General features: G+C 37.1%; 1 protein-coding gene across 2 annotated transcripts in view; it reads right to left on the minus strand.

The window, feature by feature from the left end:
- FBXL2 (F-box and leucine rich repeat protein 2) overlaps positions 1 to 26,193 on the minus strand; it is a 51,325-nt gene that overhangs the window by 6,717 nt on the left and 18,415 nt on the right. The window contains exons 3-13 of one of the 2 annotated variants that reach the window (XM_058019043.1): positions 16,863 to 16,917; positions 15,361 to 15,435; positions 12,339 to 12,433; positions 10,101 to 10,169; positions 9,919 to 10,014; positions 9,486 to 9,612; positions 9,217 to 9,291; positions 5,930 to 6,060; positions 1,929 to 1,989; positions 456 to 500; positions 108 to 164 (exon numbers count right to left, since the gene is read on the minus strand). In XM_058019043.1, the coding sequence (XP_057875026.1) occupies positions 108 to 164; positions 456 to 500; positions 1,929 to 1,989; positions 5,930 to 6,060; positions 9,217 to 9,291; positions 9,486 to 9,612; positions 9,919 to 10,014; positions 10,101 to 10,169; positions 12,339 to 12,433; positions 15,361 to 15,435; positions 16,863 to 16,917 (886 nt within the window). Of the gene's footprint in view, positions 1 to 107; positions 165 to 455; positions 501 to 1,928; positions 1,990 to 5,929; positions 6,061 to 9,216; positions 9,292 to 9,485; positions 9,613 to 9,918; positions 10,034 to 10,100; positions 10,170 to 12,338; positions 12,434 to 15,360; positions 15,436 to 16,862; positions 16,918 to 26,193 lie in introns of those variants that run through there. The other variant, XM_058019053.1, reaches the window with a different exon arrangement.

A 26,193-nucleotide genomic window follows, 5' to 3' on the forward strand; every position in this document is an offset into this window, starting at 1 on the left:
TTATTTCTAGACACAGAGGGAACAGCCTGGGCTTGTACTGCAGGAGTTGTCCCTGTGTGTCCTTCCAGGGGGAGCACCACAGGCCACAGACCAGGAGTTACACTTACCAATGCTTGAAGCTTGGGACAGTGTATGGAAAGTTGTATCAATGTGCTGTCAGTTATCTGGGAATAAAAGAAACCAAACATCAGCCATCAGCAACACACAGGAGGAGAGGCAACCCTCCAACGAGGCATCTCTTTCTGTACCAGATGAGGGTTCTGTTATTTGTGGAAAACAACTCCTCACCTGTTACTCTCCAAGTACTTCCCTGTATAGATTTCCCAGTAATTATTTTTATTTCCTACCATAAACACAACACTATTTATAAAAACCAAAGAACATCTAGACAAAGTTGTTAATGTACTGCATTCTTACACTGGACATTCAATATTGCTTTTCATATTAAATCTCACCAAAACACACTCTTCCAAGTCCATCTTCTCCAGCTCATGGCAATTCTACAATAAACAAAAAATGAACAGATAAACAAAAAAATAAAATAAAACAACATGTTGACATAAAATTATGCTTATAATATGGGGCAGCACAGCTTGCAAGAGGAAACTGTGATCTAAATCTCTTCAAATATTCGATCACCATCAAATGACAAAAAAAAAAAAAAAATAAATAAACAGATGAATTAACAAGCAATACCCCACCTCCCTCTGAAACATCTACATTTCAGCCTTTCTCCTATGAAGGGAAATATCTCCTCCTAGTCCTGTCAGGTTTGAACAGGACACAGCAGTGCTCAGCAGCCCTGCTTCCCTTCCCCCCTCTCTCCAAACCCATGGTATTTACAGCCCATGCACTAAAGCCAGCTCCTCTGCACACACAAGAACCCAACTTCTGCCTTTATCAGCTGCCCCTGGCTCACCTGGAATACACTAAAGCCATGGCACATTTCTCTTTGTTGTCATACACTAGAAAGAAGCCTTAAACCCAAACTGCTTTGGCAATAAATGCTGAAAATACGAAAATGGGGTCTACTTTAAGGGCAGAAGGAAGCTGCGTGTCACACCTACCAATTTTCTCAGAGCAACATTCTGAGAGACCCCCAGCAAGCTTTCAGAAGTGCTGTCAATATCTGATCATGACTCATTTCAAGAAAAGATGTAACCTTGTGACCTTGCAGCAGACCACACAGTGCCAAAGCTCGGCTCAATTCCCAATCTGGTTTTTCCAGGAACAAGGCAAAAAGGGTTTAAGAGCAGGCTTGAGGTGACCACCAAGAGCCTGAGGATGCAGTGCTGAACAATCAGAAAACCACTCTGTTTAACCACTGTGGCTACCACAAAAATCACCCCTTTTCATTCACATTAAATGTCAGCAGCATAAATCCCATCTACAGAGTATAATCTGAGTTCAGATTTCCTAACCAGCAAACACCCAAGTCTAACATGAAGCATTTGACACCACCAATACGCTTTCTGTATGGATTTACAGCATGAACCAGGGCACAAGTGCTTAAATTTTATAACAGATAATGTAAGTGATCTGTAATTTAAAGTTATCTTCAGAACAATCAATTATATGCTGATTTTTTATGTAAATACCACAAGGGCGTATGCCATCAATATAAGGGAAATTTGGCTAGAATACATAACATGACTCTAGAATTATGTTAAGTGTAATAAACACAATTGAAACAAATGAAAAAAGAGAGGGAAAAAGTGAAAAATGCAATGATAGATGGCAAATTAGATCAAGTTGCAGATCTAAGTATAATCCAGAAATGAAATAGCTTTTTAGTCCCCTCCTCCACTGGCTTCTTTCTACTTTCATTTTCCTTTTCTCATGTTGCTTCCCAGCAGGACTACACCAATGCACAGCTGCTCAGCAGCAATGAACCAGGGTGAGCTGTGACCTCCTGAAATGACCCTTACCCGTGCCAGAAGGGTAAACCCAGCATCTGTGAGATGTGAACATCTTGCAGCTTCCAGAATCCTGGAAAAGGTTTAAATGTTAAAGAAAACATTAACATAGAGAAAAGCAAATGCATTTGAGATACAAATCTGTCTTCTGCAACTTAAAAGTTCTCAATAGTAAAAGTATGTGTATATATACAGAAACACACACTTACACACATCCTCCCCCTATTTTTCACCATGACTTGAAATGAAAAAGCAGACTTAATTCAGTTTATCAGAAGATTCTGACAGTCAGAGAACATTTAGTGGAAAAAATTATACACAATGAGGGTCATTTTAACCTCTTGTTTCACTAAAAGCATAGTAACCAAGTTTTCTCATGTGTTATCTGAGGAAAGCTTTGGGAAAATAAACCCTGAGTTAAGGAAAATGCAGATGAAGCATACATCTGTTATCTAAGCATAGGCTGCTGGGAAATGACAAAACTGAGAAAGTGCTCACTAGAAATCCCCTCAGAGCCTCTGCATGAAGCACAGTGAAGCAAGTTACCAGAAAGCATGGAGCCAAAAACCTCCAAGCTGCAGTAAGAACAACAAACTATATCAACACAACCTTAAAGAAAACAACAGTGTTTTGGAAAGATAATCCTAACACTCTTCCAACAGGCACTGGGAAGTAGTACCAAGAAAAAAAAAATCCCAGAAGGTCAACTGCCCCAAACAGCACACCTAGTATGCACAACAGGCCTCCATCCCATTTGTTGTCTTTCTTTTCTTTGTCCTCTTTTAAGGAACACCTTCCTTTGCAGGTGGAGTGAGTGTCAAGATGAGTAAGGGTAAATAAACCACAGTGCCATGGGCTGGGCAGTGCAAACTAAGTGCAACTTACCACAGCAACCACTGCTGGGGCTGGCGGGGAGGAGGCAGGGAAAAGGGGCAAAAGAACTTTTTGTGGCAATGCTGAGAAGCCTCCAGATCCTTCCACTGGTTTGGGAGGCCATTAGAACACTCTAGAGAAAGTGCAAAGGGAAAAGCCACACTGGGTATATATGAACAAATTCCAACCCCATCGAAGGGGGGAATGTGGGGCTCTGACTATGACTTTGCTGGATCAGCCTCTTCCAAGGCAAAAGCAAGAGGGCAGCAAATTTAGAGCTGAGCAGCCCCACAGGCTTGAAAAGCCACTTTCAGAGTTCCAGTCTTCCAACAAGGTTCAGAAGTATGAGGGAAATTCAAGCTAAGTACAAGACAGGCATCTCTTCCCAAACTGATGGCTTTAATACCTCTGGGACTTACTTTACAAACTGAGATTCAGGAATTCTGTGCCCTTCCATCACAGGCAGTTAGCAGCCCATCATAAAATAGGCTCAGCTCTAAACTCTCAGCTACTCTGAAAGTTGCCTGTGATACCAAATAGGAAGGAAAAAAACAACACCACTACAGAAAAACTCCCACAGTTCAGTCACCCTTCTAACTCCTTTCATCAATTACTTGCTACAAACCCCATATCATTACATGGCTAACTTTAAAGGGCGTGGCTAGGCAATGACATCTGCAATGATACCCAAAATAGTGAGGATACTACTTCCTGCACACCCAGTTGAAAAGACAACTATAGAAACAGAGGAATAAGAAAACCAGAAGATAAGCAGCTCTAGCTGTACTGAAATTGGGTGTGTAGATAGGGCAGGAGAATGAGGAGTGAGCTGTAATCACACATGCTGCATTAATCAGGCCCCAGAATGAAAAAAACAGGTGGGACAGCATTGGGTAGCATGGAAATAATGACCAAAGTTCTAATTTTTGCTTTTGTTTTAGTGATTGTGCTTAAATACAGAGGGTTCTTCTTTTTTCCTGTTAACAGTTGACATGAATTTCCCACCCAGTGACTTGTGAAAAAGTATCTAACATAGGAGTTGATGAGACAAAATGATATTCAAAGGGATTCTCTACTCTTATAAAGAAATGTTCTCTGAGTCAGACTGAGTTGCATTCATTGCCTACAGCTGCTTTTGGGCACACCTGGAATGTCTCTGCACTCAGCACCTCCCTACTCCTGTGGAATCAGCAGCTGGTGGGGCTGAAAGGAATATGATCCTGACTTTCACAGTCCCACCCAGACAAAGGCATTCATGGTTCACAGGTGCTTTTCTTGACAAGCCTTGCCAAAATACCTACAAGTATTTTGTATTAAAAAGTGTTAATAGTATTAGCATTAAAAGTGCTAATAAAGAAAAAAAAAAAAAAAAAAAAAGAGATGGTACCAAGGCACCAAGCACCTGAAAGAGCAAATGTAAAGAGGGATGACAAGATATCTGTATGTAGATGTGAGATAAGAAATACAGCTGAAAGGTCTGCTCAAAGCTTGACCTAAGTTTCTGTCCAAGGAGATACTTGTGACTGGTCACAACTGAATCAGGGAAATGCAGCAGTATCATGGAAAGCAGCATAGTAGGATACTCAAGATCCTGAACTGAAGTGAGAGTAGTACAGCACAGAAAACACTCAAAATTTTCCTGACAGGGTCAGCAAGTCCAACAGAGGCAGCAGAGTTTTCTTTCAAACTTAACACTGAAATATTCAGAAGGTACAGAACAAGTGTGGAATTACATTTCCCTTTGATTTCCAATATAATTTTTATCAAGTACTTTCCATCCATGGTCCCAAAAGTCTAGCTGTAACCAGCTGCATCCTCTGTCCTCCCAACATGCAGTAATCCTCAGCAGCAATCACTGCAGAGTCATTTTCTCTCCCTGTGCTGCTCCTCGTTACAGGAGCAGAGCAGCCAACGCCTTCCCCCTCGTGGCTGACAGTTTTCCTACCAAAGCTGAAACAATTCCTGCTGCACTTGTACTGCCCTTGGAAAGAACTGCACAACTAGCAGCAGTTTAGCCCTCCTTTTATTTCCCATCTGAGATGCTAATTGAGAAAATGAGAGAAATGGTGGAAAAAGGCCAGCAGTAACAGCACAGCTTTCTAGGGAACTCCAGTCACTTTGCCAAAAGGCTCCTAAGCTCCTAATAAGTATGAAAGGGACACAAAGGGGACTGTCAGCCTGGAATTGTCTTAAGGACAGGTCTTCTACAGTAACAAAAGCTCTTTTTCACCCATTCAGCTAAAGGAACACTGTGTGTCAGCATATGGTACACTGGAATTTGAGAGCAGCATCCCATAATTTTTACAGACTACTCATTCCTCCACTGTCTGTGATTTAACTATAACAACTCTGACTCCTGCATGTTCCTTTTATAAATGGCCATTTGTCATTCAAAAATCTTTTTATTTAATCTACATTAAAATTAGAAGTATTATCTGTCCCTACAATATGTCTCCATAACCAGGGAGCTGCTGCATAACTGAGCTATGGTTTTAAAGCCCACCATAACATATATGTTTGCACAAATTACACCAATGGGGAAGCTTATATTATTTTTAACTGATAAGCCCCTATTGTTCAAAACATCTCTCATAAATATCAGTCCAAGCTTGCCAAAACATGAGCACACTTTATTTCAGAGTTTGAGTATGACAGGCTGCACTGCAGAGCATATTAAAAGGACTTTTATAATAAAATCTTTAAATATAATAATCAGATAAAATATAATAAATCAGATAAATAGAATAATCATATATAATTTAGCTATTTTTCAAGACAAATGACTACATAAAACCACATCACAGTACAAACATCAAAAGAAACAACACAACCACAGATCTTCTTAACTTTTAAAAAAGTAATGGGCTTAATATCTTTTTTTTCTCGCTTGTAGTTAGTATCTGAAATATTTAGCTAGAAGCACAGAACTGAACTGCTGGGTCCAGCACATCTTATAGGCTATATATTAACTCTTGCTTTTCTGATATGCAGTGAACTCCATTAATACGAAGCTACAGAGGACCAGCCCTCAAGTTTATGTACCTAATGTTCTGGTTGTAAATGCAGCTCATCCTCAGAAGTGAATTTCTTAGATCAGGCCAGTAAGAACATGACATACAACACAGTCATGACATACTCACTTCAGCCTTGGACAGTTCAGACCAAGAGCTGTGAGAGAAGCATCTGTCAGGTTGCTACAGCCTGAAACACAGAGTGACTGCAGCCTGTGGCATCCTCTACAGATTTTCACAATGCCTTCATCTGAAATTTGCTGCAACACAGAAGAAGGTTGAAGTTACTTCCTTATCAAGTAATCAGCCAAGAACAAAACTCAAGACATTGCCACTGAACTGCTACTGTCACACTGTATATAACGAAGGCAACCCGGATTTTCAACAAAAAACAGAGTCAGGAAACCACGTACAAAGATAACACTGAAGATAATCAACATTTACATTTCCTACTTAACTAGGTATTTTTCCACAGACTTTAAGTTCTACTATAAGGCACTCTGAATCACAAAGTGAGAGTTGTTTGCTGTTGTCTTCCACTTTGCTTTTCGTTTTGTAATTTTTCACTTTTTTTTAAAATTGTGCTCACTTCTTATATATCAGTGGGCTCCAGGTCTTCTGTTCCAGTGAGTGTGTAAGTTTGGGCACAGTGCAAAAGAGATTTCAAAGCCTCACAGCAGGAGAACTAACTACCTGATTTTCCCTGGAGCATTAGAACCCAAGGGCAAAACCCTTCACCTTCTGATAATTCTTGAAGCAAGAGTTAGGGAAACAATTACATATAATCCATTTTTTACAGAAGGTAAGCGTAAAAGCCAGATCTGCCCTACCCTATACATACCCCTTTAGATGAAAGATTTAACTCAAAAGAAAACTTCCAATTTCTCAAAAACATTTTGTAATAGATTTTCTGTAAGGAGTAACTCCAAATTTAGAATATGATTAGGTTTTTTCTCTGAAACAGGAACTATAAGAAATATCCCCATTGCAGCTGCACACAAAATAGCAACAGGAGCTGGATTACTGTGTGTGTGCAAATAAGATTTGGTTTACAAGTCTTCTATTCTGAAAAAAGCCCTCGGTCCTCCTCCTAACACCATGAATTTAATTTTTCTGCTGTGTGGAACAGATTGTTTTATTTCCTGGCTTAATAATACTCTTGCAAAAATAGCAAAGACCTTCCAGTATTTTTAATAGAAAGCCTTGTGTAAGCCCCTCATTTTAGTATGCTCCTACAACTGTAGTATATTTCTGATGCTATTACCACAAAAATAACCATTCCTGGATGAAAACAGGATGAAAAATCGCAGTAGCTCAGCACAAAGGGAGATTACCTTATGCTTCCCCCTCCCCAGACCAGCACTTTTTAATATCAGAAGTTTAGATTTTGCAACTAATTCAGTCAAATTATTATCAGCAGAAAATTAAAAGTCTCTTTTTCTTTTTGGGGATCCAGAAGGATTTGTATAATCTACAGGTAAGAAGACACAATTTGGAGTTCTGTCCAAATCAGGTACCTCTGGATTTGACTCTCCAAAACCATGTTATTTTCTGGAACTGTTCTGTTTGCTTTGAGAAATACACATGATGCTGTTCCTGGAAAAAGGGATGGTTTTGAAGGCAAGGCCTATGCAAATTTTATGCTGCTGTAATAAGCCCTCAAGTCATTTATGAAAATTTTCCACTCTGAAATTGCTTGTGATTTCAATGCCCATATCACTGTCAGGAAATAAAAGTGTTCAAAAAATGCCTGCATGTCCCTGCAAGTTTCTAAAATCTTTCTCTAAAGATGGTACCTTTCAGATGTGCAGTTTCCAAAGCTAATACAAGTTCACTCCACAGCTGCTGGAGCTGGCCTGGCATTTTACAGGGCCCATAAAACAGAGTCACTAGAATTACAGTGGGGATCATACAAAGCACAAGGACACCTGCTGTGTAAAAATCCCTTTGATCATATGGAGCCTGGATGCTTCTGGAAGCAAGCTCCCAAGCCATAGCAAGCAAGACACACCTCCAGTGAAATCCAGCTTTAAAGCACATGTCATTAGGTAGGACACACAGACTAGCAACTCAGAGAACTGAAAGGAAAAACTACTTTCCCTCGGGAGGATTTTTTGTTTGTACTAAATAACAACAGACATCCTGACCAAAGGAAAGCTCTGGTGCACTTCTGTGCCAATGCCACTGTGAAGTGGGAAAGGTAAGAACTGGTTATCCGCTTGAGATCCTTCCATAAAGACAGTCAGAAAAGGTTGGCCTTGATATATCTCATTAGTCTTGGGCAAAACACAACAGAAAAAGAACTTGTGAGAAGGGCAGCAAAAGGAAGTGTAAAAGGGGAGGAAATTACATACTGACTTTATTTAAGTGTGGTTCTGACCAAAAGAAGGAACTTCACTGCCATTCTCTTTCAGTGCCCAGCTTCAGTGAGCACCTACATTCACACTGAAAAATTCTCTTTCACTAAACATCTGTATCATGGAAGCTCAAGCTTTGTATTCTTATTGTTCTTATTTTCTGCAACTTTAAAGTAACTTCAAATAATCCCTAACACTCAAAAATATTCAACACTTTACAGAAATCTATTAGGTTCAATCTTAAAAAATGTTCCCATGCCACATTCATTCTAGAACAATCTGTAAAACAGATTTGAAAGGTTTGCAGGTTTTTATGATACCGTCTAGCAATAAAACTAGAAAACTTTTCAAAAACAAACAAAAACATAATTTCATTATTCAACTCTGCATAACTGAAACACTGAAATTCTAATTGATTTCAATATCTTTTTTTAGGCTTACTTGCAGGGAAAGAATGACTTAGATATATTTAAAATATAAAAGAAGGCCTTTCCCATTCCTGAAAAGTCACATCAGAAACAATGAAAAGCCAATATAAACCAGAGCAAAGAAAATTTGTGTTCTTTAAGTAGAATTAAAAGTACATGAATGATTCCCAGTCATTTCATGACTAATGAATGTGTTCTCCATTAATATTGGAAAGGCATGCCCTTCTGCCACTTAGATGACTCTGAATCATCTTCAGTTATGATGCCATTACTTTTTACTCTCTATTATGTAGCCCAGAACATGACTTCTGCTCAATCAGAAACCTTAGAATTATGAATAGACCAAAATGCTACACAGTTCATGAAAATTGAATTAATGCAGTTAATTCTTACTCCAGAGCTTACCACACTTAGAAGATGCAATGAAGGGGAAAAAAATAACCCAACACTTCAAGTCCAAACTCAGCTGTAGAAACAGCCAGCTCATTTAAAGATATTATTTCACACAAAATCCTGTAAACTCCAGAAAATAACTATCTTACTTAAGTGTATAGCAGCAGATCAATTGATTAGCATTCAAAATTATTTCTGATTTCTAGAGAATGTACCTTTGGAAGCTTCAAATACTTACTGTACACGATTGCAAATTCAGGATTACAAGCTCATGACAGTGATTTTGAATGTGTTTCAATGCTTCATCTTCTAACTGTATTTAGTAATTAAATTTGACATAGGAAAAGAAACAAGAAATTAAAAGCACAGCAAAGCAGCCCAAAAAGTGTACACATCTTGCAATATTGAACAAAATACTATAACAAAAATGACATTTTTAATTCATGGAGATTTCAAAAACCCAAAATAAAATTTTATTCCTAAAGGATCACCCAAGCAATTATGTACCTGTGTGCAACCTCTAAGAAATAGAGCTTTTAGTCCACTACACCCTTTCACCAGTGCTTCAATACCATCCTTCGTAATCTGATCACACCAGGAAAGATTCAAATGTTCCAGATTTCTGCAACCCTCACTGGGAGAATTAAAAAAATACATAAAGTTAAATCCAGCCTTCAAATAGTCATAACAGTGGGAAACCCAAATTAAACACACTGTTAGAAATTAATGATAGCCAGTGGACTGTGCCAGGCCTCCACAAAAGAGTTATGAGAAAAGACCACACACAAGCACCACAGTCTACACCCCAGAAGCCTTAGATATAGAATACAGCCCGTGCTGATTCACAGTATAAAGGTTCAGCACCAATTTTTTAACGTCATTAAATGCTGAACAGCTCTTTAAACACTTTTCTTTAACACAGAACACTGAATCTTCTTACCTTAAGCCTTTTAAAGAGCTGTTTGTGATGGCTACGCAGGATGTCAGATCCAGATGTTTCAGCTTGGAACAGAATCTGCTAAGACTGTAACACGTGCTGCAAAACAGCAGACACACTAAAAATACCTTCAGCTACTTCTTTTTCCAAATTTTCCCATCAATCAAAAAACCTCTTTGACTTACCTGTCAGTGATTTTGGTGCACCCATTCAGATTTAAGTGTTCGATGTTCCTGCAGTTCTGTGCAAAGGTCCTAAGACACAACAGAGAGCTGAATCAATAATGTCACTAGAGCGCGCTCTGTCCCACCTGCACCTCCTCCCACCGTGGCCAAAAAGCCTGATCTTCAAGGCACAGAGTAACTGCAAAGCGAGCTTCAAACACATTTATCTCACTGCTTGCTTCTTCCTTTTCCTACTGCAAGTTCCTGGCCTTAGGAAAGTGCCATTTCTCCCACTTGGGCAAGGTGCTTATTTCTGTCATGTATCAGCCAGAACGTGCTGCAAATACCGTAACAAAAACTCAAAGGGCACAAACAGAAAGCTTCAAGTGTTACATCAGTTAAACATTAGGCTTCCGGGAAGAGTTTTTGCACATCTCATTACTGAAGCCTTTGCAAGTCTTAATAAGGAGCTTGCTCCCACAGCAAATGGAAAGGGACACACCTGGTACAATAGCAAGGGTGACCTAAGTCTATTGAACTACCAGTGGAATGCCCTGTAGGCTGCAAATTGCTTCTTTATTATTTTAAAAATTAAAAAGCATCAGTGTGCAATACTGGGTATGAACTTTAAGGATGACTGGAGCTATTATACTGCTAGTATGTATCATTATACTAATTAGTCTGAAGAAATACATACATTTTCTTTTCATCTGTGAAAAGTAATATTTACAGCTACACTGCATTTCAGAACACTGTTTTTATGCCCATGTTTCCTTCAGCTGCATGGATTTTATTGGCGGGAGGGAACGAAACACACAAAAACAGTTTTGTCTGGAGGCTTGCCCTGGTTAACAGATCTGACTACACAGTCAGCTGGTAACAACTTCTGGCTCTACAGCATGGGTTGCAAACAATGGAAAAAAACCCCAGCAAGCAGTTATACTGGTGAGAGTTTCCACTTGAATACTCAAAACAGTTATTCCAAAATTCATATACTGTAGGGAGATTTACAATCAAGACACTCTTCAAATCGCTTGGAAAGATGTTACACTTTGGAGGAACAGCAAACTGCCTCTGAGATTCAAGCATGGGGCATGTCCTGACAGACCTGCCACAAGCATTCAGTGCTTACATGGCCAATACCTACATCAGTAATTGGCTATTTTACTCAAAAGTTGATATAGAAGAAAGATAAATAGAGAAATTAGTATTGCCCACAAAACGAACAGATTTGGAAACAACTCAATGCAAAAAGCTTACAGGAAAAATCACTTTCAGAACAAGTATCTGAAAATTAATGCTGCATGAATTTCCTCTAGAGGCAAAAGTTAAAGAATTGACTTATAAATTTTAGAAATAGCTAAAGGTCACAGGACAGTAGCTTAATGTCCACTGATAATAAAATCTTTGTGCTTATATTTTCCACCTGAGAATGGCCACAGTACTTGAGACTGAACACCATCCAGCCCAGGCTCGAGGGAGAGAGGAGGAAAGCATAACTGCAAAAAGCCAGACCCCAAGACTTCCTCAGAATGTTATTTGAGCCCTAAAGTGCTTGTGGCACTCCACCTTCAGCTGGAGGTAGGATCTTAGGGTTTAAATACTCACAGAAATATCCACAGGAACCTGGCTAAACAGTTTGCATTGGAAAAAGCTCATATGGATTCAAACATTCTTCTGGGAACAAACTGCACAGTTCAGTTCATACCCTGTGTGAAAGAAGGGTCATTGTCCTCTCTAGAGCCTCCCACGATGTTCTTGTCACCTGCCTGTTCTTATTTTGACCCAGAAAAGAATTCCAGATCTTTCCTGATTTTGAAGGCACTCAATGTAGGTACCAGTTTTTATCCTTCCTCCTATTTCTAGGGTCACCTCTTGTCCAGACTAGATGATAAACAATAAAATGAGCACTAATCTTGATACTCTGACTATTGAAGGAAGCCAGAGTACAGTCTGAAAACATTTTAACCACTTGGAAATGGAGCAATATCAACATAATCCTCATGAAAGAAAAAGCCACGCTTCCGAAAAGCACAAGATTTCATTTCTTAGTTCATTACTAGAAAATAACAGAAGCTATATTTTGATCTCAAACTGATGTCTCATTTAGTCAATACTAAGGTATTTAGCACTTACCTAAGTATCCCACTTTGCTCATCAGTCAGGACTCAGAAATACAAACAGACATAACAGTAATCCAATTGCAGTTGGTGCACACATTAGGAAACAACTGATGTCTCCATCAAGGATTTTACTTACTTTAAAGAGGAGTCTCCAACACCAAGACATCCTCTCAGACTAAGCTGTCTCAGGAACCCACCACACCTTTTTGATATATTTTCCACAACACGACCCTTAAACCAAATAAAAGGAAGATTTAGCTGAGTTTTATTCTGACACAATATTTCTAACCAAGTTAAAAATCCCAGGAGTTAAGACCTAGACCAGCTACACCCCACTATACTGTAACTATACTATACTATTACTATAACTGTAACTCTTTGAATTTCTTTTTCTGTTTTAAGAAAGGACAGTACCTGTTGGGAATCTCCACTCACACTCAGGTACTATTCAATTCAATCTTTAATTTTTCTTCCTTTTTTTCATTTGATCATACACAGCTCAACTTTTTGTCACAGCACACCCTACCCATTAAGACTACTAAAATGATCTTCAAGTTTTGTCAGATGGGTAGGGAACTGCCCAGAGGTGGAATGGGAGGCTTGGCCACTCCTCAAGTGCCCCAGCCACTCTTACAGCACCTAAACTGAAGCTGCCCACAGAGATCTTGCTTAGGCCAGTACATCACAACAGCCTCCAGCAAGTCCCTGTTTTACAGCTCCTGCCTAGGGATGCTTGCAACTGAAAGGTGCCAAACACCTTGGTGGGAGCAGCAACAACAGGACTAATACCTAACAGCACTGTGCACTTTTTTCCTCTCCCTTTATTTTTTGAAAGAAGAAATATGTGTAGAATTACAGGCCAGTGGATTTTTTTTGTTGTCATGTTGTTACATTTTATTGCCCTTCTCTAATACTAACGTCCTGGCCATCACTATGGGAAAATATTTTCTCATCAGAGTTTGTTTCTTGGTCCATAACAACATTGCTTATCTTATCACTCCAAAGAATTTACACCAAAACAAAGAAACTGAAAATCTGGTTTAATTTTTTTAAGCTTTTCAATTAATCAGTATGATTTCTCAGCAAAGGCCAAATACCTTTACTGTAAGAATAAATTCTTCAATTAATAATATGTGATGCAAGTTCAATTTACATTGCAGAAAAAAGCCAAATCCTAAAGAATTATTCAAAGAAAGTTTTCCCAAGTTTTCCCAAACTCATTTATTTCTTTAATCATGTAAAACCTCCCAAAATCCAGCATGCTAAAGAGGACAACTTTTGTGCATTCAAATGCATTTAGCTGTTTGAATAATTTGTCACTCAAAAAAACTAGTTTTTCAACATACCCCAGCTTATAATTAGTTCCACATACCAAGAAATCATAAGGTATATTTAAATTCAAGATCACACATTTTTGATATAAAACAAACACCGTTTCATAGGGTCCCCCCCTACTTTATTCTCTACCATGTGAAGTCTTAAATAAAGAAAAGTTTCACAAAACCTAATTTTTCATAATTTGATATTCTCAGATCAAGTACTGACTAAAAAATCACCAATCAGTACAACGTCCAACTGAGCACAAAGTTGCCAATTATAGTTGGGAGCTTTTACCTGTCCTAAATTCACAGACAAAAAAATATGATACTAAAACAGCTAAAAAGAGTTCTTAGACACCAAATGTGAAACTCTTTTGTTGAACAACTGATTTGTGAAATAATTTCTTGCTGAACACACTTTTATGAGTAAATTTAAGAGTTATGTATTACAAATGTACCTAATTACAATATACTGAAGTGACTGAATTGCTCCAAACCACAACAGCATTTTATAGCAATAAGACATCATAACTTAGTTTCATTCCTTCTCCTGAATCCCATGTTACAAATATCTCAGCATCTCAGAGGGCAACACCACTAGGCAAAATATAGGACAAAAATATTGAAAACTTGAAAATACAATTCTGTGTTTCTAAATGCCAAAATGACTGCAGACATAGAAAAGGTCTATCAACAGGAAGGACTGCAGACCTGTGGGGTTTTACTTTACTTCTTAGCAAATGAGGAACACAAGATTAAGGGCAACTGAAAACATGGCATTAAAGCTCCAAGTCTTCTTTGACACATTTAGATTAAGGCAGATGCCAAAAATCTTTCTCCTACCTCTGCAAGATCCTCTTGTTTAAGGTAAGTAGAGCACAGGAGTTGGCAATAAAGTTTTAGAAGAGTGGTGAAAAAAATTTATTTTCTATGTTACTGTAAAACTTCAGGAACAGTTTGTACCATGGTTAGCAAAATACAGCAAATGAAACACATCTGGATTTTATTCATGCAACTAAGAAGTTAAAACATAAAATACAGAAGCAAATCTATTATTGTAGTCTACATTTAATTTGTATCAACAAATAATAAAGCAGTTCAGACTGAATCAAGGAATTTTTGTTCCCCACTAATTTTTTTCTTCATTTTCAGATGTCATAATTTATTTTGTTATGCACATCTGTGATAGCATTAATGCAGACATGTTTTTCTTACAGAAGACAAGCCTGCCCTTAAACCTTTCATTACACACTGGAAAGAACTTTACTTCACATGTTCCTGCATTCACACAAGGTTTAAACCTTATGAAACAAATGGTCATAAAATGGTCATCAGATAGACACAAATCAAATCTAGGCAAGCCTGCAGTAAGAAAAGTTGTCCAGCATTTTAATGCTTCAATCTCCAAATGCTGTAGCCAAGTGCCCAGTGAGCTTCCAGCACTAGATGGCCCCCTCATAGAAGGATTTAGGACTAGCAGAACTATCCTCTAGATTGTAAAAGCAATTCCAAGAATCTCACTCCATCCAGAGGCACCGTTTACACCTTTCCTTTCTGGAAATGAGCAGGCTTGAATTTCTAGAGCCTTATATGTATATGATATATGAAAAATCATCTGATACACAGCTGGCAACCAAAATTGAAACACACATCCAGGGAAAAAAAAAAAGGCAAATACAGAGTTCTTTTCCATTTGCTCCTTCACAGTGTTATTTTCGTGATCTTAGTCTTTAAAATGTGTGAAAACAAGCACAGTATGCAGGGCACTCAAAATGGGCTATGCTCTTCAACATCTCAATAGGAATAAAAAATACCCTAAAAATGAAAAAAGACACTAACCTCTATATCCGTTTGGAAGTTAAAGAGGTCTATTCTTTGCCAATTGCTTCCATCCAGAGCTAAAACATTCCATGCCTACAGAAAACAAATATAGTTTATTTATTACTGCCACATGCCTGCTCCCTTCATTTTCCTCTCAATAATGCAATTACAAACTTGACAATTTCAGGTAGCATTTTAAAAAAATTGTAGATATTAGTACTCATACATAGTTAAAAACATAGAATTTGAAGAAATTAATCTCAAATCTCCTAAATGGATTATACTTCAAAGGTTAACTTGTGGCTACAAAACATATGGCAAAGCAAGATATTAAATGCAAAGCACATACACAGAAAGATTTAACCCTCCACTCTTAAAATCTTTTGTAAAGTTTTCTAATTAGTTACTTTTGCTACATCTAAATGGAAAAAAAGTAGCTGCAGATGAGATGCCTTTCAATAAAACCACAGTTCCTCAACCTCACTAGTTACTATTCTGAGAAAACAGAAACCTTTCAGAAAACTGCTGACTTTCCACTATTAGGACCAGGCCTTTCTTTCCATCTGCTAAGTTACATGTACATGTTTGAGAGCTTGTCCTTCACTGTCAAAGCAATAGTAGTTCAAAGTAAAGCAAAATTAAGAAGCCAGAGAAACACAGATATGTGCAGAAAATGAGAGAAAAAAGAATACCACATCCAACTGACAAGTTTTCAGAGAAAGATAGAATTTATTCAATCACTTTGCAGTTTTATAGGTTTTAGATGAAACCTGATGTTACCTGACTCACAAGACTTACTGAAGTTGCAGGACAGGGTGATATGGGTAAAGAATGAAACAATTACACAATTACACATTAAATCAACCAACCAATTAAATCCCAAACCAACTGTAAGAGGAGGAAGAAAAATATGAAATTAGGTTCATTTATGTTGTATAACAATATTGTTCATTGTATGCAGTTGATGTAGAAATGGAATAGTATTCATTTTATTTCAAGAAGAAAAAATGAAGACAAGCTAAACATAAAAACTTAGCATGCCTTCACTAATATCTTGCGTGCACCTTTTTTCCTCCACTAGTAGCCCATCTACTTAACATCCATCTACTTTTGTACTTGGCAAGAAAATGATGGATCTACTTCTTAGACACATGGTGCACATTAACCAAACTACATGGAATTTTAAGTAGCAATTACACCTGAAAAATAGTGTTATACAGCCACATGCTTTATAAAAAGCAAATGCCATTATGCCAAACGGGGCTTAATCCCTTCTCCAGATACAGAGCAAACAGGACTGGATATCTTTTCCACAGCCTTTAGTCAGAACTCCTGGACACAGCATTCAAGCCCACATCTACATACAAAACTGGGACTGCTGCTCATTTGCTTTAATAAGCTAAGAGACTGAGAATTTTTTTTTTTTTTAACAGGAAGCAGATTGCAATGAATCCCATCATTTGGATGTAATTAAGAGAATGGCATAGGGAACAACAAAAAAAACGAAGAGAAATACATACCTTGGAAACTTGTGCACAGCGACATAAAGTAACTATGTCCAAGAAAGAAAATATTCTAGAAAGAAAGGGAAACAACTACAATTAAAATGTTTAATTATAAATTCCAACTACTGTATGTATTCATGTTTCTTTGGTTCTATACCAGTTACACAAGAAACAGGTTAACTGCTATATGAGTGTTTTACCAAATTATTTTTGGTTATTGAGACTTACAGAATAATATCATAGCTATCATCTAAAGGCAGTCAACACCAACATATGAGAACCCAGCAGGTGCTGCTTCTGAAAATCTATTTTCTGTTCCTTCTCCCTACTATAACAGATAATTTTTTCTTCTTAATTCGAAGAAACTAGCTTATATTCCTTTAATTGTGTTACAATGAAAGAAATAACTTACACAAATACTGATGAAAATTTCAGAGGTTGGTGAAGAGCAAGAAACAGATAACACATTGATAAATCCAAGTTCAAGAATCTAAGTATTAATACAAGGGACAATGACCCAAATTTGTGAAAGGATTCACAGGGACTACCAAGTCTAACAGTATCTTTTTTTAAAAATTTACTCTACAAGAGACAACTACAGCGGAAAATTCAGATTTACTATTCTGATCATGGAACCAATTTCTCAGGTTTGTCAACTCTTAATGGTTTACAGAAAGAAATTTTTCTCTGTCAAAATGAATTTTGCTAATACCGTTTCCAAGCACCAACGAAATTGGTTCAGAGAATGTTCTCAGTGAAAAAGAAATAATTAGCTTAAGCATAAAATACAGATCCTATTAAAAATAATTTCCTATTACTGAGAATGAAAGCTATGAAATACATGAAAGATGTTCCTGTAATTCACTGATAAAATGCTACCTGATTGCCAAGGAACTTTTTCAGTGATCAAAATCATGAACACTAATAAGAACAATTTCATATTATAGTTAGATGTTAACATTGAGGAGCAAACAATTGGTAAGAGATGTGGAATTTAATTATGTAACATTCTGTTTAATGTTTTTCAAATGCAAATCTGAAGCTAGAGCTCAAAATGGATGCTTACACCTTAAGCACTGTTTTAGCTGCAGTAAGAGCAAAAAAATGTAATGAAAGTACTTGTTAAACATAACAACCTTCTGGACATTTATTATGATCACTTCAGATAGTAGTCTTCCAATATTTCATTCGACACCTGGAAAGTTTTTCTTCTCTTCTTTACATTAGAGCAATATACTTTCTCAAAAAAACTAACAGTCAAGCAAACAGAAGAAAAGTTGTTTTCAGAAGCCATGAAACAGTTTATAAAATCCTGTCAATAACATTTATTTTGATAGCATCTATTTTGACATTTGAACATCCTTTCTGAGGCCTGTCCACTTCAGGAAACTTAGCAGCATTGAATGCACACAGTACATAATGTGCTCAGAAAATTGCTGGACTGTTCAGGTAAACACTGAAAAGTGTTCTCTCTCTTTTAAGAGCAGCATAAATATCAGCACCCTACCAGGAATGCTCTTCTGACATCACCCTTCTCCCTACCATGAGGGAAATGTCAGCAGATGAGATTGTCAAGATTACACAAGAGAGAGCTGCAAAAGCTTCCTGGCTTGCAGAAGCTTCCTCACAGAACCACTGTGAGAGTGGGACCTGAGGGTTATCTCAGATTTACAGAAGCACAAAAGACAGATTTCCATGCTATTTGTAAAATGAAAGAACTTGTGACACAATGCTCTTGTTTAAATAAGAATGTGACATGCTTTAGAAGTGAGGCATCCAGTTCTACCAAAATAACAAACAACAGAGGAAACTGTAAAATGTTAAGGAAAGGGTTTTTTATATACCCCCTCCACTCTTGAGTTGTCTGGCAGTCTATCTTCACGTTTCATTGTTTATTGCTGTTAAGAGATTAACGCTGATGCAGGATTTTTGCTAAAAAAAAAGAAGTTAAACTAAAACCAAATGGAGAACAGATGTATTTATTTTTGCTTCATTCTGTATGAAGTGACTTTTCAAAAAGTTAAAAATTGGAAGTGGTTATCCTATATTAAGAGAAGAAATATTTTAGCAAGTGTAAATATTTGTGATGCTTTTAGGGTTTTTTTTGGTTTTGTTCTAGAGAAGAACCTTTCCTGCAAGGCAGCCCAAGCTGTCCCCATCAAAACAGGTAACAACATTAAGATGCATTACCAGCAATCTGAAGCACAATTATTACCCTTCACTTATACAGTACAATAGGCAAGAGATGCCAGTAAGTACCTTTATAATCCTAAAGAGGCATCTTGCACATGTGCTTGAAAACACTCTTTTCCATGCTTTTCTATTTATTTACCCTCTACAATACAGTCTTTCATGTGTACCACTAACACACACTCGCTTGTCTCCTTGCAACCCCACAGAATTACCAGCAAATCCTTGCCAGTCAGGAAAACTGGTCAAGAAGGCACAAGACTCTGAGGTCTAAAGTCATTTCAAGTCTTTAAAAGACTTCAGAGTCTTTAAAGACTTTAAATGCAACCAACAAAAAGAGATGGGAACAGACAGTGACATTGTCTGGAATTTGGGTGAAGGACCATCAGCAGACACTCGCAATTTTAAAAAGTGGAAAAAACTACCAAGCAGGGCAGCTGCTGGTTGTATAGCACTTCTGTCCTCTATGACCACAGCTACGTAGGTGGAAGCAGCCAGCAGCAGGATTCATTTCCACTTCAATCTTTGGCATGTATTAACACAAGGAAATGGAAATGAAGTTAATAAATTCACAGTAACTTTTAGGATCATGCGGTCTGAGCTCTAGTGACCCAGGCTATTCAGTTCTCCATAGTTCGCCTGTACTGAGCTCAAGGAGGAAAATACACTTACCAACACTTGGAGCCCTTCAAGCCTTTTCATCCCCAGGCACACACCACTCTGGACACGTGCCTCATGAGTTTGGCCTTGGAGACCTTTCAATGTTAACAGTCCCTGCAGCACACATCAGCTTCATGCCAAAGGCACAAAGAGTTGTACAAGCTCAGAGTCCCTCAACTCCCTCACGGCAAATGAGCATTTGGCTAAAGCCTAACTTAGAGAAAAGGATCTATTCTTTATTTGAAAGCCTTCAAGACACGGAAAATCATCACCTTCTCTGGTAGTTTGTTCCACTGGTTAATCACTCTGTCAAAATGTTTCCCTTATTTCCAAGGTGAATGTCTGACTTCCAGCTCTATGCTGTTTTCTACTTTTCTTCACTAAATTAAAGAGTGCTTTAGCAGTTCATACTTTATCCTCACCAAGTTTAAAAGCCACTTATCATGTCATCTTCAATTCCTATTTTAACAGTTGTTTTACTTCAGTTCTTTAAATCTCCTTTTCTCAGCCCATTACTTTTTCAGTATGTTTCTTCAAATGTAGACATCAGAAGCATGTGCAGCATTAATTAGTATCAACAAGGCTGTACACAGACATGAAGTATGATTTCATTACCCCCATTTTCAAAGCCATTTCAGGCCACTGTAACAGCCTTTTTGACACAGCATCAGACAAGAATCATACAGAATCTCACCCATTTCTTGCCTGCTTAAAAGTGCTGCAGTTAGGATTCAAATGATTCTACTCTGGATTTTGCTTGATAATCAAGACTCACCAAAACTCAGCATAAGAGGGCCACAGATCTTTTTGGGCCACTTTCACTTCAATTTATATGGTTCTGCTGACAGGAAGTGGTTATCTACAGTCTCCAGCATCTTCCCATGTATTTCCACATGTGCTTTTTTATTCTCTTGTGCTATAAATAGGCTGCCCACCATCTTTCCAAACACAGAGACAGCTGACTCCTAACATTGTTTCCTTCCCTAAGGGGCAACAGAAAGAAACAAGCTATTTGTCAAAACCCCAACACTGTACAGTCTACCTCCTACAGAGGAAGTAATCAATTTGTGCAAGAGTCAAACTGCTTCTGTCTTGTTTTTGTAAGGCCCTTCCACATTTGATCACATGAAGAATAAGCTTTTGAAGTAATACCCCAGCAATTACTCATTGTAGATATTTTGATACAATGCTATAAGGATTGATAAAAAATGGATAATGAAATGCATGCAGTGAGTATCACACATAGACACTTTACTTCCTAGAAATTCTGGCCTTAGACCCAGAATTTGGTATGACAGAAACACCAGGTAATTTCTAAAAAGTTTCACTAAAAACCTAAGATATGGGTTTGTTTACAACTGACTTGTGAATGGAATTCCACAACCAGAACTTTTGATTTTCATACTGTTTAAATTTATACTGGCTTTGCACACAAGGACAATTACAAACTTTATCAAAATGAAAACCAAAGTAATAAGCATGAGAAATGTCTCACTTAAGACAGCACATCAAGTAGATAACTTGCTTAGAAGATCCTTTCAACTTTGCCATACTGTCCAGTCATTACAAAACATGCAGACAACAAATCTGTTATGTCTTTCCCACTTTAGACTATGGATTTCCTACTGACTTGTACAATTCCTTGCATAGCAAATCTGTTCACACTAAAGTCCTTCACATGCAATACAGAAGAGTAAAACCTATGTGCATGGAAAAAGTATCAGGGAGACAAAGTACAGCTTCCACAGCTTTGATTTTCTTTTTTTAGTAGTTTTTCTCAGCATTTTCTCCATGCATGCCCAAGCAACAGTGGAAATGGGCATCAGACACTCTTAGTTCACTATTTGTGAACATTAATTGAGTCTGAACACACATAGTGGCAAAGTCTGATAACCATCACAGAAACTGTCTTTTATTTCTTCCAAAATGTCATACTTAGCAGATAGAAACCATATTTACAAGTCTTTATACATGGAAGGTTTCTCTTTGCCTTCTGTCCTCCATTTTTCTAAACATCCTACTGAGGTATGAGGCATCTCATGGTTAAGTGTAGTCCAACAGTGTGTACAAACACTAGAATAAAAATAAGCTAGAAAACATACAGGTAAGAGAAATAACTCACAGTCTTAATTCAGAAAAGCAGAATCTTTAATGAATATTAAGTTCAACAAATAAACTTCTATTTATATGATTAAATTAGCAAAGTTAATGCTAGTGTACTTCTGAACTTCACCAACTTTGCAGCTAAATCCTGTAATACCTCATTCAATAAAACTATGAAATAATGCTTGTCCTGGAAAGATAAACAGTGAGGCACATTTAGATCTTAAGAAATTTGACTATTCTCTATAAAAAAACAAGTATCTTATCTGCCAGGACTGTTTCAATAGCAAAAGGCTGAGGAACACCAATTGCTACACAAAGCTCACATGCATTGACTCATCTAACGCAGGTCAATTATTAAAACAAACCCATTTTCACTGTGGATGAGCTATTTTGTAAAGTAAAGCACTTCAACTAAGAACTCTGTTACATGCTCCAAAACTCTCCAGTAATTTAACTCTGCTGCTTCCACTTGTAAACAACTCAGATCTTCCTCAGATGATCTCCATAGAAAGTCTTTCAGTAAAAATGGAAAAACCACTTCTTTACAAGCCAAACCTCCTTTTCTTTCACCAAAGTACTTATTACTACAGAACATTGACATAAGTATTGGCAATTGCAAAATACTAGGCTAACTAAAGGATGTCTGACATCTATTTTCCATTGCAACAGAAATCAGCTTTGCTGGATTCATTTTAGAAAGGACAGCATCTAACCTTTTATGGTCTACATGTTACTTGCAAGACAAGTGGATCCTATTATTCATTCTTTGAAAATGAGTTTCATTTATTTGTAAAGTATGATCAAATATAACAACATAACAGCAACCTTTTCAGATACACTCAGTATCTGAAACAAAATGCCCAATGATAAATTCAAAAAGGGCCAGTTCTGTTTAATTTTCCAGCCTCCGCTAGTCTATAATTTTTTAATATATATTTTATTTTTATGAAGTGATTTTATGAAGTACAAATTTGGCAACTAGAACACATCTTACTAAATAAAAGCAGTCAGCCTAATGATTAGTTCATAGTGGTTTAAATTGCAGCCCACAGTCCTAATACAACCCACTGGCCATTCCAACTATCCTACAGTCTCTTTTTTCTCAGGAGTGAAGGGATTATAGTCTGGGCACCAAACAGCCAAAAATCCACCATACCCACCCTGCACATTAGTGCCAAGCTAGAGAAGTGGATAACTAACATGATGCACTGGCAACATGCAGCTTAGGGACACTCCATAAACCACAGGTGTTATGTGCTTTGGTTAGTTGCTGGAGTAGGATTCAGTAGATCTGATCCAAACTGTAGCTCTGATACTGGCCTGGAGGATGACCTTTAACAAAAGACATCTCTTCCTGATGTCTGTGTTTGCATCATGAAAACACAGATAATAATGTTCACCTCTTCCGTAAGTACTTCATGAATTACAGACAAAAAAGTCTCAGGTATTTTTATGTATGGTTTTCTATTTAAACTGTCTCTTATCAATATCTAAGAATACTTTTTTTTCTTTTTAGAAAGCAAGAGTATCTTTTGACTGCCTGTTTGTTCTTTGATGGCACTTTTCACATGGAAATGAGGAAGAACATTTCCCCCTCTGCCCCATCTAAAAAGCAGACTTCATTATATCACTAATACCTCTGAACATTTACTTCTGATAATGAACAAATTAGGAGACTGAGTTTAAATAAACTCCAGTTTCAAGTTAAATAAAGCCCTACACTGAATTAAGTCACCACTAAATATGAGATTCCAAAGAGAGGTTTAGTAGCAAATAAAAGAAAAAATGAAACAAAATAAATGGTAAAGTACAATTCCAAAGGTTGTTAAAATTATTGCTATATTCCTTTCAGCTGTTACTCCTCCTTCAAATACTTATTTACTTTTGTTTTGTTTGTTCCAGTGTGACTAATCCTTTATCACAAGCATGTTCTTACTGAGAGATAATACTTGTAACTTGAACCAAGTAAAGCTAAAGCACTCCATTTATAAGGAAGCCTCAAGCAGAAACATTAAAGAAAATATTTGCTTTTCAAAATTCACAAATTTTACTTAGCACCATGACACAATAAAAGCCCACTTCCCTTTCCATACCTCCTCTTCCTCATTAACACAATATACAAGAGGACTAGTGTGAAATTTTCTGCATCTGTTCTTCAAGCCTCTCACTCACATTTTTAAAGGAATTCCATCTGAAATATTGCTGTCCAAAACATTCCTTTTTGAGCTTACACTGGCATTTGTTTGTGAACAAAACCAAATCACTTAAAAATACTAAATAGAGGATGGCAGCTACCTACTCCAATTTCAAACTGAATTGTTCATATAATCATTTGCAAATGTTTAGCATCTCACACAAAGAAGGCAGAAAATGCATACAAAGTGCCGACTGGTGAGGCAAAGAATTGGAAAATATAAACTTGCATCTGGAAGTGATCTTGGTAAGAATTTCATAAGCAGACAAACAATGCATGCAGCAATGCAAAAAAAAGGTCAACATGAGACCTCCTCCACATTCTGAAGGGGTATACTGACCACCAAGCATTGATTCAGCCTTCAGTTTCTTCAGGCAGAGCCCAAATTCTGTCCTGAACATGAGATAAGTTACTGGGAAGTTTTATAACACTATCCCTCTTCAGAATAAAAGGAAATTTTTCTTTAAAAGCTGATTAATGAGAAAATTGCAACTTACTGCATTGTCTGTGTGTATTTGAAATTACATACACTACCTTGAAGTCTGAAGAAACAGAGAAACTAAATGACTATACATTGTAACATTACATAAATCATGTTATAACAAAAATAGCATTTATAATGTGATATTATTTTTTAAATTGCTGCCAAAGCACATAAGGATTCTGAAAGAACCATGTATATCTTATATAGTCCTAAAATAATTATAATTCTGTTGTTTTTCTAGCTAAAGATCAAAATATTTAACTAATTTCCAAAGGCCTTGCCCATGACCTGTGTCTGTAGCTCATTCAGACCATTTACTCATTTTAACTTCTGATCACTTTTTGGGAGGCAAGGACCACTGGAAATGAATATATGACTCCACAGAAGTGAGTCAGGATTTGCTATTATGCTGTCATCTGTTGCATTGTTCCTGCTTGCTTCTTGTCAGTGTTAGTCTCCACATTTGTAGTTAGCAAATATTTAAAGGATACTCACACCATATTGAGTAGTGTGAATTAGTGCTGCTCTGCACTAATTCTTTGGACAGATGTACTTCAGGCATGTTAAATTAAAAGACTTAATGAAAATTACTTGTTATGAGGCAATATTAGGATTTGCTTTACAAAAACCATAGGTTTGTGAAATATACAGAAAAGAAGTCTTACTTCTTTTCTGTATATTTCTATACTTCTATATATAAGAAACATAATCCCTTCAGTTTATAACCTGTAAATAGTTTACATACTTGTATCAATTTGGCTCTTTCTAATTCTAAACAGTTTAATTTAATTGTTTGGCAGACTATTATAGAGGACTTTGAAGACTTGCAAAACACTCTAAAATCAAAATAGAAGATTGCATGTGCATTATAAAACTGGACTGTTTCCTGAGACTGTCAAACACTAAGCAACAATCTCAGCTATTCAGGGTGAAATATTTCCCTATTTAATTAAAATACAGATACTTGTGGAGGGGAAAATGAATCATGTCTGAGATGACAGATTGTTTTTTCCTTTCCCCTTCAAAACACATATATTGCTTTTCTGCTTACAAAATTCTTACCAACCAAGAACTGCTCCAGACAAAAGGCTTATATTTTTCAGGTCTCTGACTCACTAGTCAGTACTCTGTATACTAAGATACAGCAGCCAAACTTTACAGCAATTGTGGGCCATCCAAGTACCTCCAGGTCCTAGCTAAGAAATACCCATGGCATTATGACAATTTCTTATTGTAGCCTTTGCTGTATTTCTTTTCTATTTCCCTCACAGTTAAGCACACAGATGGTAAAGCATCACTTCAAATCTATCAAATACTATGTTTGACTTCACCAGTTTTAAGCTTACAGTAACTTTTTCTCTACAGCAATGAACACACTAAAAGCTCAGCAAAAAGCAGCATGCAGCAATAAAAACAAAAAATAGAAACATGAAAACTTTATTATAATGAAAAACTTCATTTATCACAAAAGTTTATCACATGAAAACTTCAACTCTCAAGCTGCATATTATTGCCTACAAGAAGTGCTGCTGCTGGAATGCCACTCCTGGGTTCCTCTCCTAATTTCAGTCCCAAAACTTTACTTTTCCTCTTCTAAATCTGATTGACCACTCATATTTTGAGACTAATAGCAAAGACCTATTTTTAAGTACATGCACTCAAAAAGTATGGTTTACAACAGAACTCACAATAGTTTCTATATTTGAGGTATA

This window comes from Melospiza georgiana, chromosome 1 (assembly GCF_028018845.1).
Source record: "Melospiza georgiana isolate bMelGeo1 chromosome 1, bMelGeo1.pri, whole genome shotgun sequence".
In the NCBI taxonomy this organism is placed as follows: Eukaryota; Metazoa; Chordata; class Aves; order Passeriformes; family Passerellidae; genus Melospiza; species Melospiza georgiana.